Below are 13,582 nucleotides of genomic sequence, written 5' to 3' on the forward strand. Positions count from 1 at the left end.
ATATTCCTTGTATGACAGTGGTTTTGAAGTGGCTTTATTCTTGTTATAGAATAGTTGCATGGTAAATTCCTTGGTTTTGATAGCTTAAAGACTATGTAGTCACTAAAATACTTGTCAAGCACTGGTTTTGGAATATTTCTAATACAGTAACTTATTATGCTTCTAAGTAAATCAGAAGTGTATTAATTTTAGAATGTAACCATGGCTTCTATGATGGATTTCCTTATTTTGTTCAAATATTTACTGTTCTTATTTCAATTTCATTTTAGAAAGTGACTGAGAAAACATTATCGTTATGGTCTTTGATAAACAGTGAAAAATCTAAATACACCAATCCTTTTTATACTAAAGAGCTAAATCGAGCGCTCTATCCAGTAGCCAGTATGCGTCATTTAGAGCTCTGGGTCAATTACTACATCAGGTGGAACCCAAGAATTCGGCAACAAGTAAGTAAATTCTCTATAATGTGCAAAATGCTTTTAGACTTCGGAAATAGGATTTTGTGTCATAACTGACTTGTAGAATAGTACCTGTAATCTGTTCAGGTTTTTAATATTATGTTTGTAAAGACAGAGAAAAAAGGTGAAAATGATTATTCAGGGTTTTTTGGGGTTTTTTTTGACTCGCTCAGCTCTTCTCAGAACACTGAGCTTATTTCACTGCTTAGTATCAAGTCATCCTCAAGCTCTTTCTATCCCCTTTTCTTGGGTACAGGGCTGGGGGAGCATTTTTAAGGGCATTTGATGCTAGTAAAGGGTGAATGACAACGCTTAGAAATAGGGCTTGCTGATCCCTGAAGAGTTAGGGCATTAGCATCACAAACACGCTTAGTTGCATTTGCTTAGTCTTTCTCCTTCTTAGGGAGTGTATGAAGTCTTTTTACAAATTAAGATGACCTATTCGGTCCTTTCTCTTTCAAAACTACTAACTGTATTGATGGCTTATGGTAAGATTTTTTTTTTATGTATCTTTGATGACCCAACATTGTTTACACTGTGTAACCGTGGGAAGAAAGCTGTTATTGAAAATTATACAAGTGAATCAGATTGGAAGCCCAGAAAAGCTTTTGTCAAATTACACATAGTTCAGTTCTGTGCTTTTAATGTTTAATATATGGACGCTCAATGTTTGTTATGATCTTGCTAGAAATCTCAGCAATGTGGCGTGTAAAGATAGTGTACAGAGACTTATTTGTCCTTCTTAACAAGTTGTGGAGTTCTGAGTAGGAGAAGATAGAGGAGCAATTTCTCTGACAGAAGCAGTCTTCACAATCCAGCCCCTGGAATGAATCAGGAGTTTTCAAGCAATGCACTTTCTTTTCTGCAGCTGATCTCCTGTCTTATTTACAACACTTCAGAGGCTGCAAGAAAGCCAGACAGTTTGCTGTATTTTCTTACAAGTATGTTGCCAGTTTTAATTTGAAGTTCTAGTTTTAAAGCTTTTGTTGCTTGCTGTGAAACATGAGGGCATTTTGCAAAAGGTGAATCCAAAGATTTATTTTAGAAAAGTGAAGGATTATAGGACATGCAAATTAGCTGTAAATCTACTTAAAAATGCACTTTACCATTCTTCAGGAAAGATTTTTGGCAGGAGTTTCTTCTTAGAAATGCAAACCCATGTGATAATCTTCTATGTTGCTACTACCGGTCCCTCACTTTCACTATTTTTATCTACAAAATGCAACTTTTTTTTTTTTGCTGCACATGAAATTTATGCTTCATCTTGACTTAAGCAACTGAACAGTGGACATGTGGCCTGAACCAGTTTTTTGATTACCTTTTTTAGTGCTATTACTTAGAAGCATGTTCTGCATCAGACTTCAGTCTAATGAGGAGTCTGGTCTGTTACTAGCAACATCATTAACCCTACATCTCTAATCGTTTTAGTACCTACATTTATTTAGTCATTGATCCAGCTTCCACAGTTGCTTCAACATTCATTGCCGTCCTCATCTGGGGTGCGTAGTGAGTGGTGCACTTAAGAGTGCCGGTTCAGCTGGTTTTGAACTGGTGAGGCGTTTACATTTGCTCCTGAAACTGCACTGCTAATAGCTTTTAATTACAGGCAGTTAACTGTGAAACAGCAGCAACTTCTTGACAGGTATGTACAGCTGAAAGTAACATTAGGCTCTGTATCTGCCTTGGACATTTGTAATACTACTTTTCCACTTGTTTCATTACTCTATCTGAAAATGGAAGCAAAGCTTAAAATGGAAACAGTTAAGATGCTCTTTCTGTGAGTAATCTCCTGAAAGGTAGGGCAGTTGATTTTAAACACAGTCAAGTTTCCTTACAGAATTCACTAATAAAGTTTTGCATTTACTTAACTTGTTTATTTACACAAAGTTACAAGTTTACTATTAAAAACTGAAGTTTAATTTCATCAGTAAGGGAAATTATTTCATCTGAAGGCATGGATTTCATCTTAATCTGATCAGTGTAGCTAAAATAGTCAGTGTGCCTAAACACTGTTTTTAGGGAAGATGATGAGACATCTGACCTCTGGAATCTAAAAGCTTTTAATAAGTCAAGAAGAGAAAAGCTTTGGACAAGGTATTCACACCTATCTTCCACACAATATTAGATAATAAGAAAATAAAATCCGTATGCTCCAGGAAGTGCTGGCTGATTTTATTGAGGTACGAAGAACTGTTTTGTGTAAAGATTTCCCTTGGATGAGAACAACTGGAAGGCAGAGGGCTCTTGCATTATAGGAATAAATATTTCTGTTTAGCTACAACTTGCTGCGTATGTTGGAAGCTACAAATCCTGAGTAATGCCAGGAAAACACAAATACTACAGCAGCCTAACTGTATCAAAGTAGTTGGACTGAAGTGATAAGACTAATATAGATCTCTTTCTAGCAGCCAAATCCAGTGGAGCAGCGTTACATGGAGCTCCTTGCGTTACGTGATGATTATATAAGGAGACTTGAAGAACTACAGATCACAAATAATTCTAAGATATCCAATTCATCAGCCTCATCAGCATCTCCCTCACAAATGATGTCCCAAGTACAAACACATTTTTGAAGAAAATGTTGGCTTCGTTCTATACTGTAATAGCAAGTGGTGCTTAACATAGATCTATAGCATAAAGAGGAATATTTTAATGCCTTACGTTAGACTGTCCTAACACAAATTATTTTAGACTGTCTTCGTTTGAGGAGAACTTCAAAACAAACAAAACCAACTCTTCAGTTACGTGCCTTTCAGAACCTGTGGACTGGGAACATTATTAATCAACTTCTAGTTATGGAGGGCTTTAAGAGTTATTTTGGAAAGTCTGGTACAACTGAAATTAAAATGATTTATTGTTTTCATAAGAATGCTTTAATTTATTACATTGTAGGTCATGTTCCTATAAGGAAATTCATGCTCAGTCTTACATGTCGTGAATAAACACGTTAATGGCAATAGGAATATTCACATTGTGTAAAATTAGGGATGTGTATATTCCTGTTAGGAATACATCTGTGGAGTTCATGAGAGAAAAATTATATTGTAAGATTTCAGAGATAAGTGTTGAAATTTTCTAGTTACCTGAGAATTCCAAATTCTCCTTTTTTGAAATAAAAATATGGAAGGGATTTCACTGATAGGCTTCTAATTAAAAGGTTCAAATAGTTCAGTAGATATCAAAATAAAAGAAAAACCTATTTTTTATTGTAAATTTTTTTTAACAAATTACAATTGTACTGGATTCTGAGAAGTCCTGTTTTGGCTAACTGTTCAGCACTAAAAGTATATTACAAATTATCGCTGTTGGCAATATTGGTTCTTTGGATTAATAGAGAATAAAATGGTTCTAAAGAAGGTTTATATAATTAAAAACAGACCCACAGAGACCTTGCTTAAATATCCAGCAATAGCCATAGTATTAAAGCTTGCGTTTGTCTTCTAAAAGTAAATGTGCCTGTTTAAAGGAGCTTTTATACCAAAGTAGGCAAAAATTTTCAGTTATAAATACTGTTGAAAACCTGTACATTTATAGCTTACTGTTTAATTTAACTTTTGTTCAACAAATTTATTATTAAGCATTTGAGGGACTTCAGTATTCAAGATTTGCATATAATGTGTGCATTTACATTGAACCTTCCCGTGAATTCTGGTTTTAAGCCTTCATTTCAGAGGCTTCTTGTAAACCTTTGATTTGTTCCTTTCAGGTGTTTTTTACATAGTTGCAAGCATTTCTTATAACAGCACAAACCTTGCTACTTGATATTTAATTAAAATTTTGCATATTCTCAGAAGTTTAATGGTATTCAGGCAATCCAGGAAGTACTGCAATTCAGAATCTGTAGAGGACTCTATCTAATATTGTTATTTTAAAGGAGATATTTTGATGCTTGAGGCTTCTGTCATTGTAAATTATTGTACATGTGGTGAGTTTTGATCTGCAAGATATAATAGGATTATATATAAATTAAGATTTGTTTAAGTATATATAATATAGTTTATTAGAAATTCTGCAAGTTTATAAAGTGTAAATATTTTGCATATGAAAACTAAATTTAAAGCTATAGTTCCATAAAATAAGTCAAAGTTTAGAGGACATCTGAATATTTCTAGAACAGTATTTTTTCAAAGGAATAAAAGTATACCGCCTCTTGATTTAATTCAGTATATACACTGAATTGCACTATTTTTTTCAGGGAAGCTCAGAGCATACGGCACGTGTGTTCTAAATACACAGGATTTATATGACTTATTTTTGTCCTCTAAATTTCATTCTCCCGTCAATGTTCTTCAGTATGTGTTTCCAAAATAACAACATTGTCCTAAAATCTTGCCTTGTTAAGGTAAATAAGATGCATTACATCAGATAAATGAAGAAGGATACTCAATTGTTCGTGATATACTTTGCATTTTGAAAGCTATGCATACTCTGGTATATTTGCCTTCTACTTACTTGTGGTTTATAAAAAAAAAAAAGCTATTTTTATTAGAATATTTAAAGTTTCTGTATTTGAGTTGAACGTATTGGTGACATCTCTGAGCAGTGTGGAGAAGTTCAGAAAATCTAATAGTTTTTACTGTGTAAACACTACATGATAACCTATTGCATTTGGGAAAGTGTAATATAATGGAACGGATCTTTTTGCACTTGCTTCATTACATATATACCATTCTTCGTATTACTGGTTCAGTCAAATTGCAGTCTTTTAAGCTCTCTAACATAGCTCTGTGCGGGCTTGGATTTTTTTCAAGTCAACAGATAAGATACTTGTTTTAATTCTATTTTTACATGGCAATATTAGGCAAACATAGCAGTGTTTTTAATCCAATACTTTCTGTAAGATACTACTTTAAAGTTGTGAATGTAGGTATACAAACTGATCAACGTTAACAGGAAACTCTTCTTTCCACTTAAACGCGTGATCTGGGCTGTCATTCTGCAATGCACTGCATGCATACACTGTATCTGAAGGGCACCTCCGGTCCCCTGCGCACAGCAGCGGGTGCCGCAGCTGACCCGTTAACTACAGTCGGTGCCCTCTTGTAGCTGTCGCAGCCAGGAACAAACCTGGGGAAGCTGTCGAGGTGGTGAGTGAGAGAGGTCCAGGCGCTGAGTGCCTTTTCCAGGAGGGGTAAAAAAGCAGGGCTGGGATGTGAACGTCAAATGCCCGATATCCAATATGAAATATCCATCTCGGAACGCTATTTTAGTTTTTTCCTTTCTGTATTCTTACTTCCGTGGACCTGAGAAGATAACCTAGTTTTTGTGCTGGGCTTCAGTTACTTATTTAGAAAGTTTATTTGTTGAATGCTGCCTTTATTTGCTTATGCCTTATCCACCCCAGCATCACTGTTATGGGTATACCCTAGAAATGATTTGTGTACTACCTCCTTTTGATGTATTTTTAAACTCTGCCTTGAGTTCAGTTTTTTGTCTCACAGTGAGCATTGTCTGTCGTGCTTGAGAAAACAGGTTTTTATATATAACTGACCAGGACCCTCCTCGCGTACTCCTTGCTGCTCCTGAACGAAGTGTCGGCCGCCCTGGCTGGATACCGCAGGACTGCGCTGGAGCCGGGTGTCATTTGTCAAGCGACTTTGGGGCGGGGGGGGCGAGCTTAACAGCCGTCGGCCGTGTATGTGTGTGAAGGGGAAAAAATAAAGATGTCAGTTTTAAACCCTTTGCCTCCGACAGACGTTTTAATGGAACGCTGAAACGGGCTGCTGCTGTCGGCCCCCCTCTCCCGGCGGCGCGGGCTGCCCGCGGCTGAAGGGGGCAGGCCGTGAGGGGGGCCCGCGGGCCCTGTCCTCCCCTCAGCGCCCGGGCCGGGCCCCGCGGAGCCGGCGGCGCGGGGCGGCTGCAGCCCGGCCTTCCCCCGCCGCGCGGGGCCGCTGCCCGCCCTCGCGGCGGCGCGGAGGCCTGTGGGTAAGCCCCGCCGCCAGGTGACAGCTCTCGGCCGCCGCCGGCGCCCGAGCGGGCCGGGCTGAGGCGGCAGGGCCGCGCCGGGCCGGGCCGGGCCGGGGGTGCGCCGCGGAGGGGCGGCAGTCCGCCATCCCGGCGGCGCAGCGCGTCCCGCCGGCGGCCGGAAACATGGAGCGGGCGGCGGCGGCGGCTGGGCCGGCGGTGGAGGGCGGCGGCGTGAGCCGGCGAGGCGTGCGGGCGGGGGGCGCCGCGGCGGCGGGGGCAGGGTCGCGGCAGGCCAGCACGGAGACGCTGGACAGGTGAGCGGAGCCAGCGGCGAAGGGCGGGCGGCGGGAGAGGGGGCTCCGCTTCCCGCGCTCGGTGCGGGGCGCCGCGGCCTTGCCCGGCCGGCGGGAGGCGGCGGCGGGCGCCCCTCGGCCCGCGCCTCCGCGGGGCGCGGCCCCCGGCCTTGGGGCGGCCTCCCCGCCGCCGCCCCGCGCCCCGAAACCGGCGTGGAAGCGGAAGCGGTGCCGCCGGCGGGTGCGGCGGCGCGGAGCCCAGCCAGCCCCTGTAACGCGAACCTGGGGGGTTTCTGTTCGTGTCACCGCGCGGGCTAACGGCGGGTTTTCCTCGGCGAGGGGACTGGCCGTTGTCAAAGTTTCCTGCTTGCGGTTGTGTGCTTTTCGTCAGTAACGTCGCCGGTTTTGCGAAGGCTGGGGCTGCCTGCAGGATTTTGGCCCGGGGTTTTTTGGGCAGTGCGTAGCTTCTCGTCTTTGCAAGCTCGAGTGAGACCGTCCTCAGATTTTAAGTCTTTATTCCCGTTTTTTTTTTTCCACGCAAGCGTGTATTTCCTCTGCAGAGGTGTAGCTGTCCCAAAGCAGTATGGTGTGTCCCCCGGTGTGTCCCCCTGTGAAGGCTTTGTGTCTCGGTGCAGGTGCCCGGCTGGCTGCAGGGTGGCGGGGTTTCCCGGGGTGGGTGCGCAGGAGCTGGGCGCCAGGTGTTACCCCATGTAGTTCAGCCGCCGCTGGCAGGGTAATTCCTTTCTTCAGAAGTTTCCAGCTGGAGGCAGACTTCAGAGCTGCGTTTAAAAATCCTTAAACAAGGAGTAGAAACTAACGGAAATTTCACGCGGATGAAAAATAAAGAAAAAAGACTGCATTTAAAAATCAGTGCCAGGTTCCAGTCTCCATATTCTCTCTCTTTTCTGTTTAGGAGAATCCTGGAGTTTTACATCATTCTAGTGAAGGTGGAAATCAAATGTCCATTTTCTATCACCAAAACTTACATCTTTATGTTCCTTATTAATGTGCTTTCTCATCTTAATTTTCATCTTTCTTTCTTTCTTTCTCCTCCTAATCTTGTTCTAGCCTGGGAAAGTTATAATATCCGTTTGTTATTTAATTCATTTATTTGCCAGTACGGTTGTACCAGGCTACGCTAACGTGCTTGACCTCAGATGAGACAGAATGAAAAGTGTACGGGTGGGTACGTGTCCCCCTTGACAGACGGTGATAAGTCACATCCCGATGGTCAGCATCCTGTGGTACGCTGATGCATCCTGAGACACTGATCGTAGGAGATGGACCTGCATTCACATTCGTTCTCTTGCTGCTATTAACTTTGTTGATGTAGTGATTCCTGGTGAAGATAAGTCATAGAAAAATAAATCCTTTTCTTAATTAACAAGTAAGTGCTTATTTGGAAACAAACTTGGGCAAACCTTAAAGAGACGCACTAGAAATTAAGAGATGTGAGAGAAGGAGAAATAAATGAGATCAGAAAAGGATTACTGTAGGGTTTAGCTCATGCACTCTTGCAAAACTTAAGTGAAAAGTTTCTCTAAATGAATCTGGACTTGAGTTCAGCACTAACCTGAGAGTTATCTTTGTTGTTCAAGCAGCAATATCATAGATGCGTTTTAGTTGCAAACCAACGTTTTGTGATCTAGTACTGTGTAGAATTTTGCAGGTACTTTTAGAAAGCTACTAAAATTTATCAGAAAAGTTCTGAAAGAGCTTTCATTTCAGGTGTGAGGTTGTTGCATGCATCTTCACCTTATATCTACCTGTCCTAGCAGAGTTAATGTAAGACAAGACCTCTAGTTAAGTAGTAATTGGTCATCTTATGCCATTATCCCACCCTCTTAATGTCCAAGTTGTGGTGCACCGGTTGGGTGCTGGGTATGCGTACGTAGTTATTCACGTCAATGTCACAGGAAACTCACAGAATCCAAAGCTAGTTTATGAACGAATTCTAAAAATGAATTAAATTTTTCTTTCTGTATTTGACTTCCGAATAAGCATTGAATCTGTAGAAGAGCCCAGCTAAACTGTTTGAAAAAATGGCAGTTATCTACAGCATCAGCTGAGGCTGCCGTAGCATTCAGGGAACAGTTCCCTCTGGCATTCCTAGTCTTTCCTTGGATACTGGCATGTGTTGAAGCAGACCTAGCACACTTCAAAGTGGCTGGCAATGAACTATGTAATTGCTTCTCACTCTCAATGCTATGTTATTTGTAAGCAGCATTAGTTCAGGTGACTGTTCTCACAGCGCATCATCTGGAATTTAGTGCAATTCTGCTGTTCAGATGCTTTGTCTTTAGGGTTCTTATAAACGCCCTACGCTGCAGAATTCCTTGCTGTGGCCTGGGAAGGCCCGTCCTGAATATTATTCAGAGATTATTTTATGAATAGGAAAAAAATATGGCTAACTAGAAGTTACCCTTTAGAAAACATGCATTTTCTACACTTAATATTAAAATAGAATACAACACTAGCGTTGTTTAAATTGTTAAATACTAGCATAGAGTAATTTAATTTTGAGGATTTACTGGATAATCAGGAAATAATAATAAGGAAAGTGTAAGGAGTTTCCTATTACTTGACCAAATTCATTCCATGGATGGCTTTAAGAAAAAAATGTGTGAATGGTGAAAAAAAATGACACTGGATAAGGAAACCAACATTTTTACAAGTTCCGAGGACCCTAACCTCACTTTTAACCTACTGACAGCTCTACATCTCTGATAAGATCTAGTAAAATTCTTTTCCCTAATTTGATCAGCAAAATAGTTGCATTCTGCCCACAAAGCAAGCTAATTTTTATGGTGTTAGCGGTCATTTATGGTCTTGTTTTCTGCATGTGCGCAGTTGCTTTGCTAGTTTCAATGTACATTTTGAATTACTGCTAAATAATTTTAAATGTTCTGTTTTTGTAGCCCGACTGGATCCCATGTGGAATGGTGTAAACAGCTGATAGCTGCAACCATTTCTAGTCAGATTTCAGGGTCTGTCCCATCAGAAGCTGTGTCCAGAGACTACAGGGTAAGTGACTTGAGGAATGCATTGATTTCTTTAAGATAAAAGAGTGAATGATCAGGAAAGTCCTTGCTACCTTGATTATCAGGTGGTAAGTACTGAAGTGATTGCTGAATGTTTCAGAACTAGAAACATGTCATTATGCGTAGGAGTCTTTTGACTCTGCTTTGTGTTTTCCTCCGTATTTAGAATAGTGGCATTGAAGTCTACAGAATAAAAATTAAGAAAGAGGTGAAAGGAAAATTAAAAGTCAATGTTTTGAATAAAATGCCAAAAGCGAGTTGTCTTTTCTTTTGATTACTACATAAAAAAATTTTGGTAAAGTAGATTAATAGTTACAAGTTGAAATTGTTTCTAGTGTGTGTCATTCAGACTACAAAACTAAGCTCTCCAGATTTCACAAAAAATAAATGCATATGTCTTTGTGACCGTGCAAAGAACTTAAATGACTATCATTTTTCATGGGGTTTCACCAGAGACAGAGAATTTAACGTCAAACAAACAAAAAAATCACCTTTTTTCATTCCCTCCCAGCAACATGTTTGTCACTAAGGTAATGGTTGCACAGTATGGTTTACCTGACAGGGTGCATTATGCTTTTTTACCCCTGTTCTTTCATGCTCGTTTGCCATTTCCTGTATGCAGCCAGCCAACTGAACTAACAAGAGTGGAGCATATGTAGTTTTCCTTCTCTTACAAATTGACAAAAAGTCATCTGTGTTTGAAGTCCCTTTACGAAACCCAGGCTGCTGCTATCTAGATCCTTTTTTCTTCCTAAATTTGAAGCAGTTTCATGGTCTTCATGCAAAATGGCTAAATGAGGTTTTTATCTTTTTTTTTTAATTAGACTTTAAATTATTTTCTAATATGCCCTGTGATTAAAAAGTTTGTTGTCCAGAAACAGCATATTTTAGATTCTGTGACAGCAGGTCAGATTCAGCCCAAGCCTGAAGATGAATCCACAAAATGTTTTTGACCGTAGTCCACTTAAAAATTCACCTCACAGAGTTTCACACTATTGGCACAGTCAGCAGCTTATACTCATAAAAAGTGTAGCTCTTCCATACTGTGGCAGCTGAATTGCAAATGCTTGCTTCAGGTCAAGGCTAACATCTTTGATAAAACATTGTGGGAAACCTTGCATTACAGCTGTCGATGTTGTATTTGCCCTGTAGATCAAGGACTTCATTTTAGTAAAATCCAAGTGTGTAAGCTTGGTGTTCAGTTTATCTCTGAGTTAGAATGCATTCCTCTGGAATAAAGAGCACTTTTGAATTCTAAATAACCTACTTCTCTATACCAAACTCATCTTGGATATTATTTAACAGGAATAAGTCTTTTAAGGCCTAATTAAAATTCTACTTCATTCTCCGTTTCTTAGAAATGAAAGAAAAAAATTTAAGCCTGATGACATTCAGAATTTTTGTATATAAATTGTATTTGGCATCATTACATTGCTGTGATTTGAAATCCCACATTTGTGTATAACATCATGGAATTTCTTATCCTAGAATATCTTTAGTTACGTTCAGGACCAGTATCTTGTGAAGCGGTGCCTATGTTTTAGGAGAGGGTTTCCTTTGCACTTAGCTTCTGCAGAGGTTCAGTGGTACAATTAGTTGCTTAGTCAGCACCACTAACAGGCTGGGTTTATTCATTATTACTATGGAATTCACATGTAAAAAGATAATGCTCATTTATAACTCAGTTTTCCTTTGAGACATCTTTCCCTTTTGATGAACGCTGATCAATTTTTCTGGGTCTTCGTTACCTTGGTTATCTCGAATTGCTGCATTTAGAGACTATCTTACAACAACTTAGAAACTTCAGGTAGGGCCAGATGTGTGTGTTTGCTTCTGGAACTGGTTAGGCAGTTCTGTTGCTTTCTGCTGGATTTGCCAGGAACTCACTGCTTTATTCTTTCTTTCATCCTTTTTTTTAATGTTTCAATCAATATGTTTGCAAAACCAGGTAAATATATCGATTCTTGTATCTAATGGTGTTACTCATGTTACTCGGTGTAACTTACCTTACCAGACTGTAATTTAGGGGAGGGGGAAGCAAAGTGGCTGCAAATGAAATCGTCAAAACTGGAGAGCACGGAGTGAGCTCTTGCTTGCTAAACCCTACAGCAACATGATCTCACTCTGAGTTTGAACTCTGCTGTGTACGTCTTCTCTGACATACTCTCTGCCTGGAGCATGTTCTTGAATGAGGGGTTCATATAAAGGAAAATTGCTTAGGTTATAGTAGCTGAATGTAGATGCCTTCAGAAATAAGTTGAGGAGAGTTGTCGCTATCCTTATTTTGCCATTTGAATCTAAAAGCATGGTGGTGATACTTCATGGCTGTTATTGCTGGCTTATTGTCTTCCACCTAGAAGGATTATCAGGCTCTTTCTTCTCTTTCCACAATAGCACATTGTAACTGGATAAAAGGGTGATTAGGAATGAATGTTTCAAAAGAGCTTGGTATTTGCTACGTCACTAAAATGAAGTAGCTAGATCGTTTTTAAACCTAAACAATTCTGCAAAGGAGAGCTACTAGATCTGCATAGTTTTGTTTTGTTCGTTCAAAATTCGGCTATAATTAAAAAGTTTGGAAGTAGAGTTCTTTTAAAAATCTGATGAAGTAAGATATAATATCTTTAACAAATCAAATCTGTGTGTTTTGTTGGATAACATTTTATATTTTAACTAACAGGTGTACAGGAGGCCTGTTATACGGGTAAGATTACCTTTGGCTAGCACTGAAACGGCCTCCTACCTGTTTGTCTTTTGTGCTGTGTGAGATCTTGGTGTGTCAAGTGTTCTTCTTTACTTCATTAATGGTTTTTATGAACCAGTCAGACCATTTTGCTATGCAGTGCAACAGCTTCTTTGCCATAGAAATGCTTTATATACGTTACAATGTTTTCGTGAGCAATAAAAGTCAATGTGTAAGAGAGCAGTATTTTTGAATTATGTTATGAATGTGCAATACTAACTTCAATTTTATTACATTAATTTTGACAAAATGGATGCTTGCAACTGAGGCTTAAATGCTTCGGACTATGGAGTACTGTATTAGCAGCTCTAACGTGTTATCTATGCTAAAGAATATTAGTGGTAAAAGCGTTATGTCTTTGTCTATCCTGTTTAAATAAGATACCAATTCATGCTTGCCTTTGTACATGTTTTACCTTAAATGTTACCACCCTGTAGTAGGATTGAAAGTTAAGTTTGAAGTTAGACACTAGTGCAATGACCTGCATCTTTTTAACGATAATTTTGAGACTAGGTCTTGCCCATTGTTCATTGGACATATAAAAAGGCCATGCCTTGTTTTCTCGTCCCTCTCTCTTAGTAACATTTATGGAGTGAGAAATGATCTGGATAGCGTTCTGACATTGTTCATGAAATGTGTCTAACACTTTTATTCAAACAAAGACCTCTTGTTCAGTCTCAAGCCAAGAGATGAAGTCTGAATGATTTCTTTTTCTCATCCGTTGTTTACATATTTGAAAATGATGTGTTTAGTCCAATCATACAAATCCACAAGTTGATCTTTTTTTTTTTTTTTGATAGCTAACTCTTGAAATAATTCGTCTGAGTTGAGTAACAAAAATTGATTGTTTTCGTTCAGCCTTTGTAAAGGCTTTGATCTTTGAATGATCTGCTGTGCTTCTCTCTCTTTCATTTATTTAAAATCTTTTGGTGTATTTGCTGGTTGTCCTTCTGGTTTTCTTCCAAAGATCACAATATCTACTTTGCTTTAATTTCAGAAACAACATTTTTATGGTCTGAAATTTAAGTAATTTCTATATAACAGAATTCCACCAATACGTAAATGTTAGGAGTCCTTTATAATTTGAAAGAGTTTTTTAATTAATTACAACTTTTAAAACTCTTATAGAGTTCAAATTAT

General features: G+C 39.5%; 2 protein-coding genes across 13 annotated transcripts in view; both read left to right on the forward strand.

Annotated features, from left to right (window-relative positions):
- MTM1 (myotubularin 1) overlaps nt 1-6,122 on the forward strand; it is a 47,036-nt gene extending 40,914 nt beyond the window's left edge. For 5 of the 8 annotated variants that reach the window (XM_072876962.1, XM_072876961.1, XM_072876965.1 and 2 more), the window contains 2 exons: nt 270-446; nt 2,864-6,122. In XM_072876962.1, coding sequence (XP_072733063.1) covers nt 270-446; nt 2,864-3,031 — 345 coding nt within the window. In that variant the 3' untranslated portion in view covers nt 3,032-6,122. Of the gene's footprint in view, nt 1-269; nt 447-1,326; nt 1,400-2,863 lie in introns of all 8 variants that reach the window. The other 3 variants (XM_072876967.1, XM_072876969.1, XM_072876966.1) reach the window with 3 other exon arrangements.
- Nucleotides 6,123-6,349: 227 nt separating this feature from the next.
- MTMR1 (myotubularin related protein 1) overlaps nt 6,350-13,582 on the forward strand; it is a 40,164-nt gene continuing 32,931 nt past the window's right edge. Inside the window, exons 1-3 of one of the 5 annotated variants that reach the window (XM_072876598.1) lie at nt 6,350-6,679; nt 9,577-9,682; nt 12,380-12,403. In XM_072876598.1, coding sequence (XP_072732699.1) covers nt 6,549-6,679; nt 9,577-9,682; nt 12,380-12,403 — 261 coding nt within the window. In that variant the 5' untranslated portion in view covers nt 6,350-6,548. The remainder of the gene's footprint in view (nt 6,680-9,576; nt 9,683-12,379; nt 12,404-13,582) is intronic. The other 4 variants (XM_072876593.1, XM_072876596.1, XM_072876595.1 and 1 more) reach the window with 4 other exon arrangements.

This window comes from Ciconia boyciana, chromosome 12 (assembly GCF_034638445.1).
Source record: "Ciconia boyciana chromosome 12, ASM3463844v1, whole genome shotgun sequence".
In the NCBI taxonomy this organism is placed as follows: Eukaryota; Metazoa; Chordata; class Aves; order Ciconiiformes; family Ciconiidae; genus Ciconia; species Ciconia boyciana.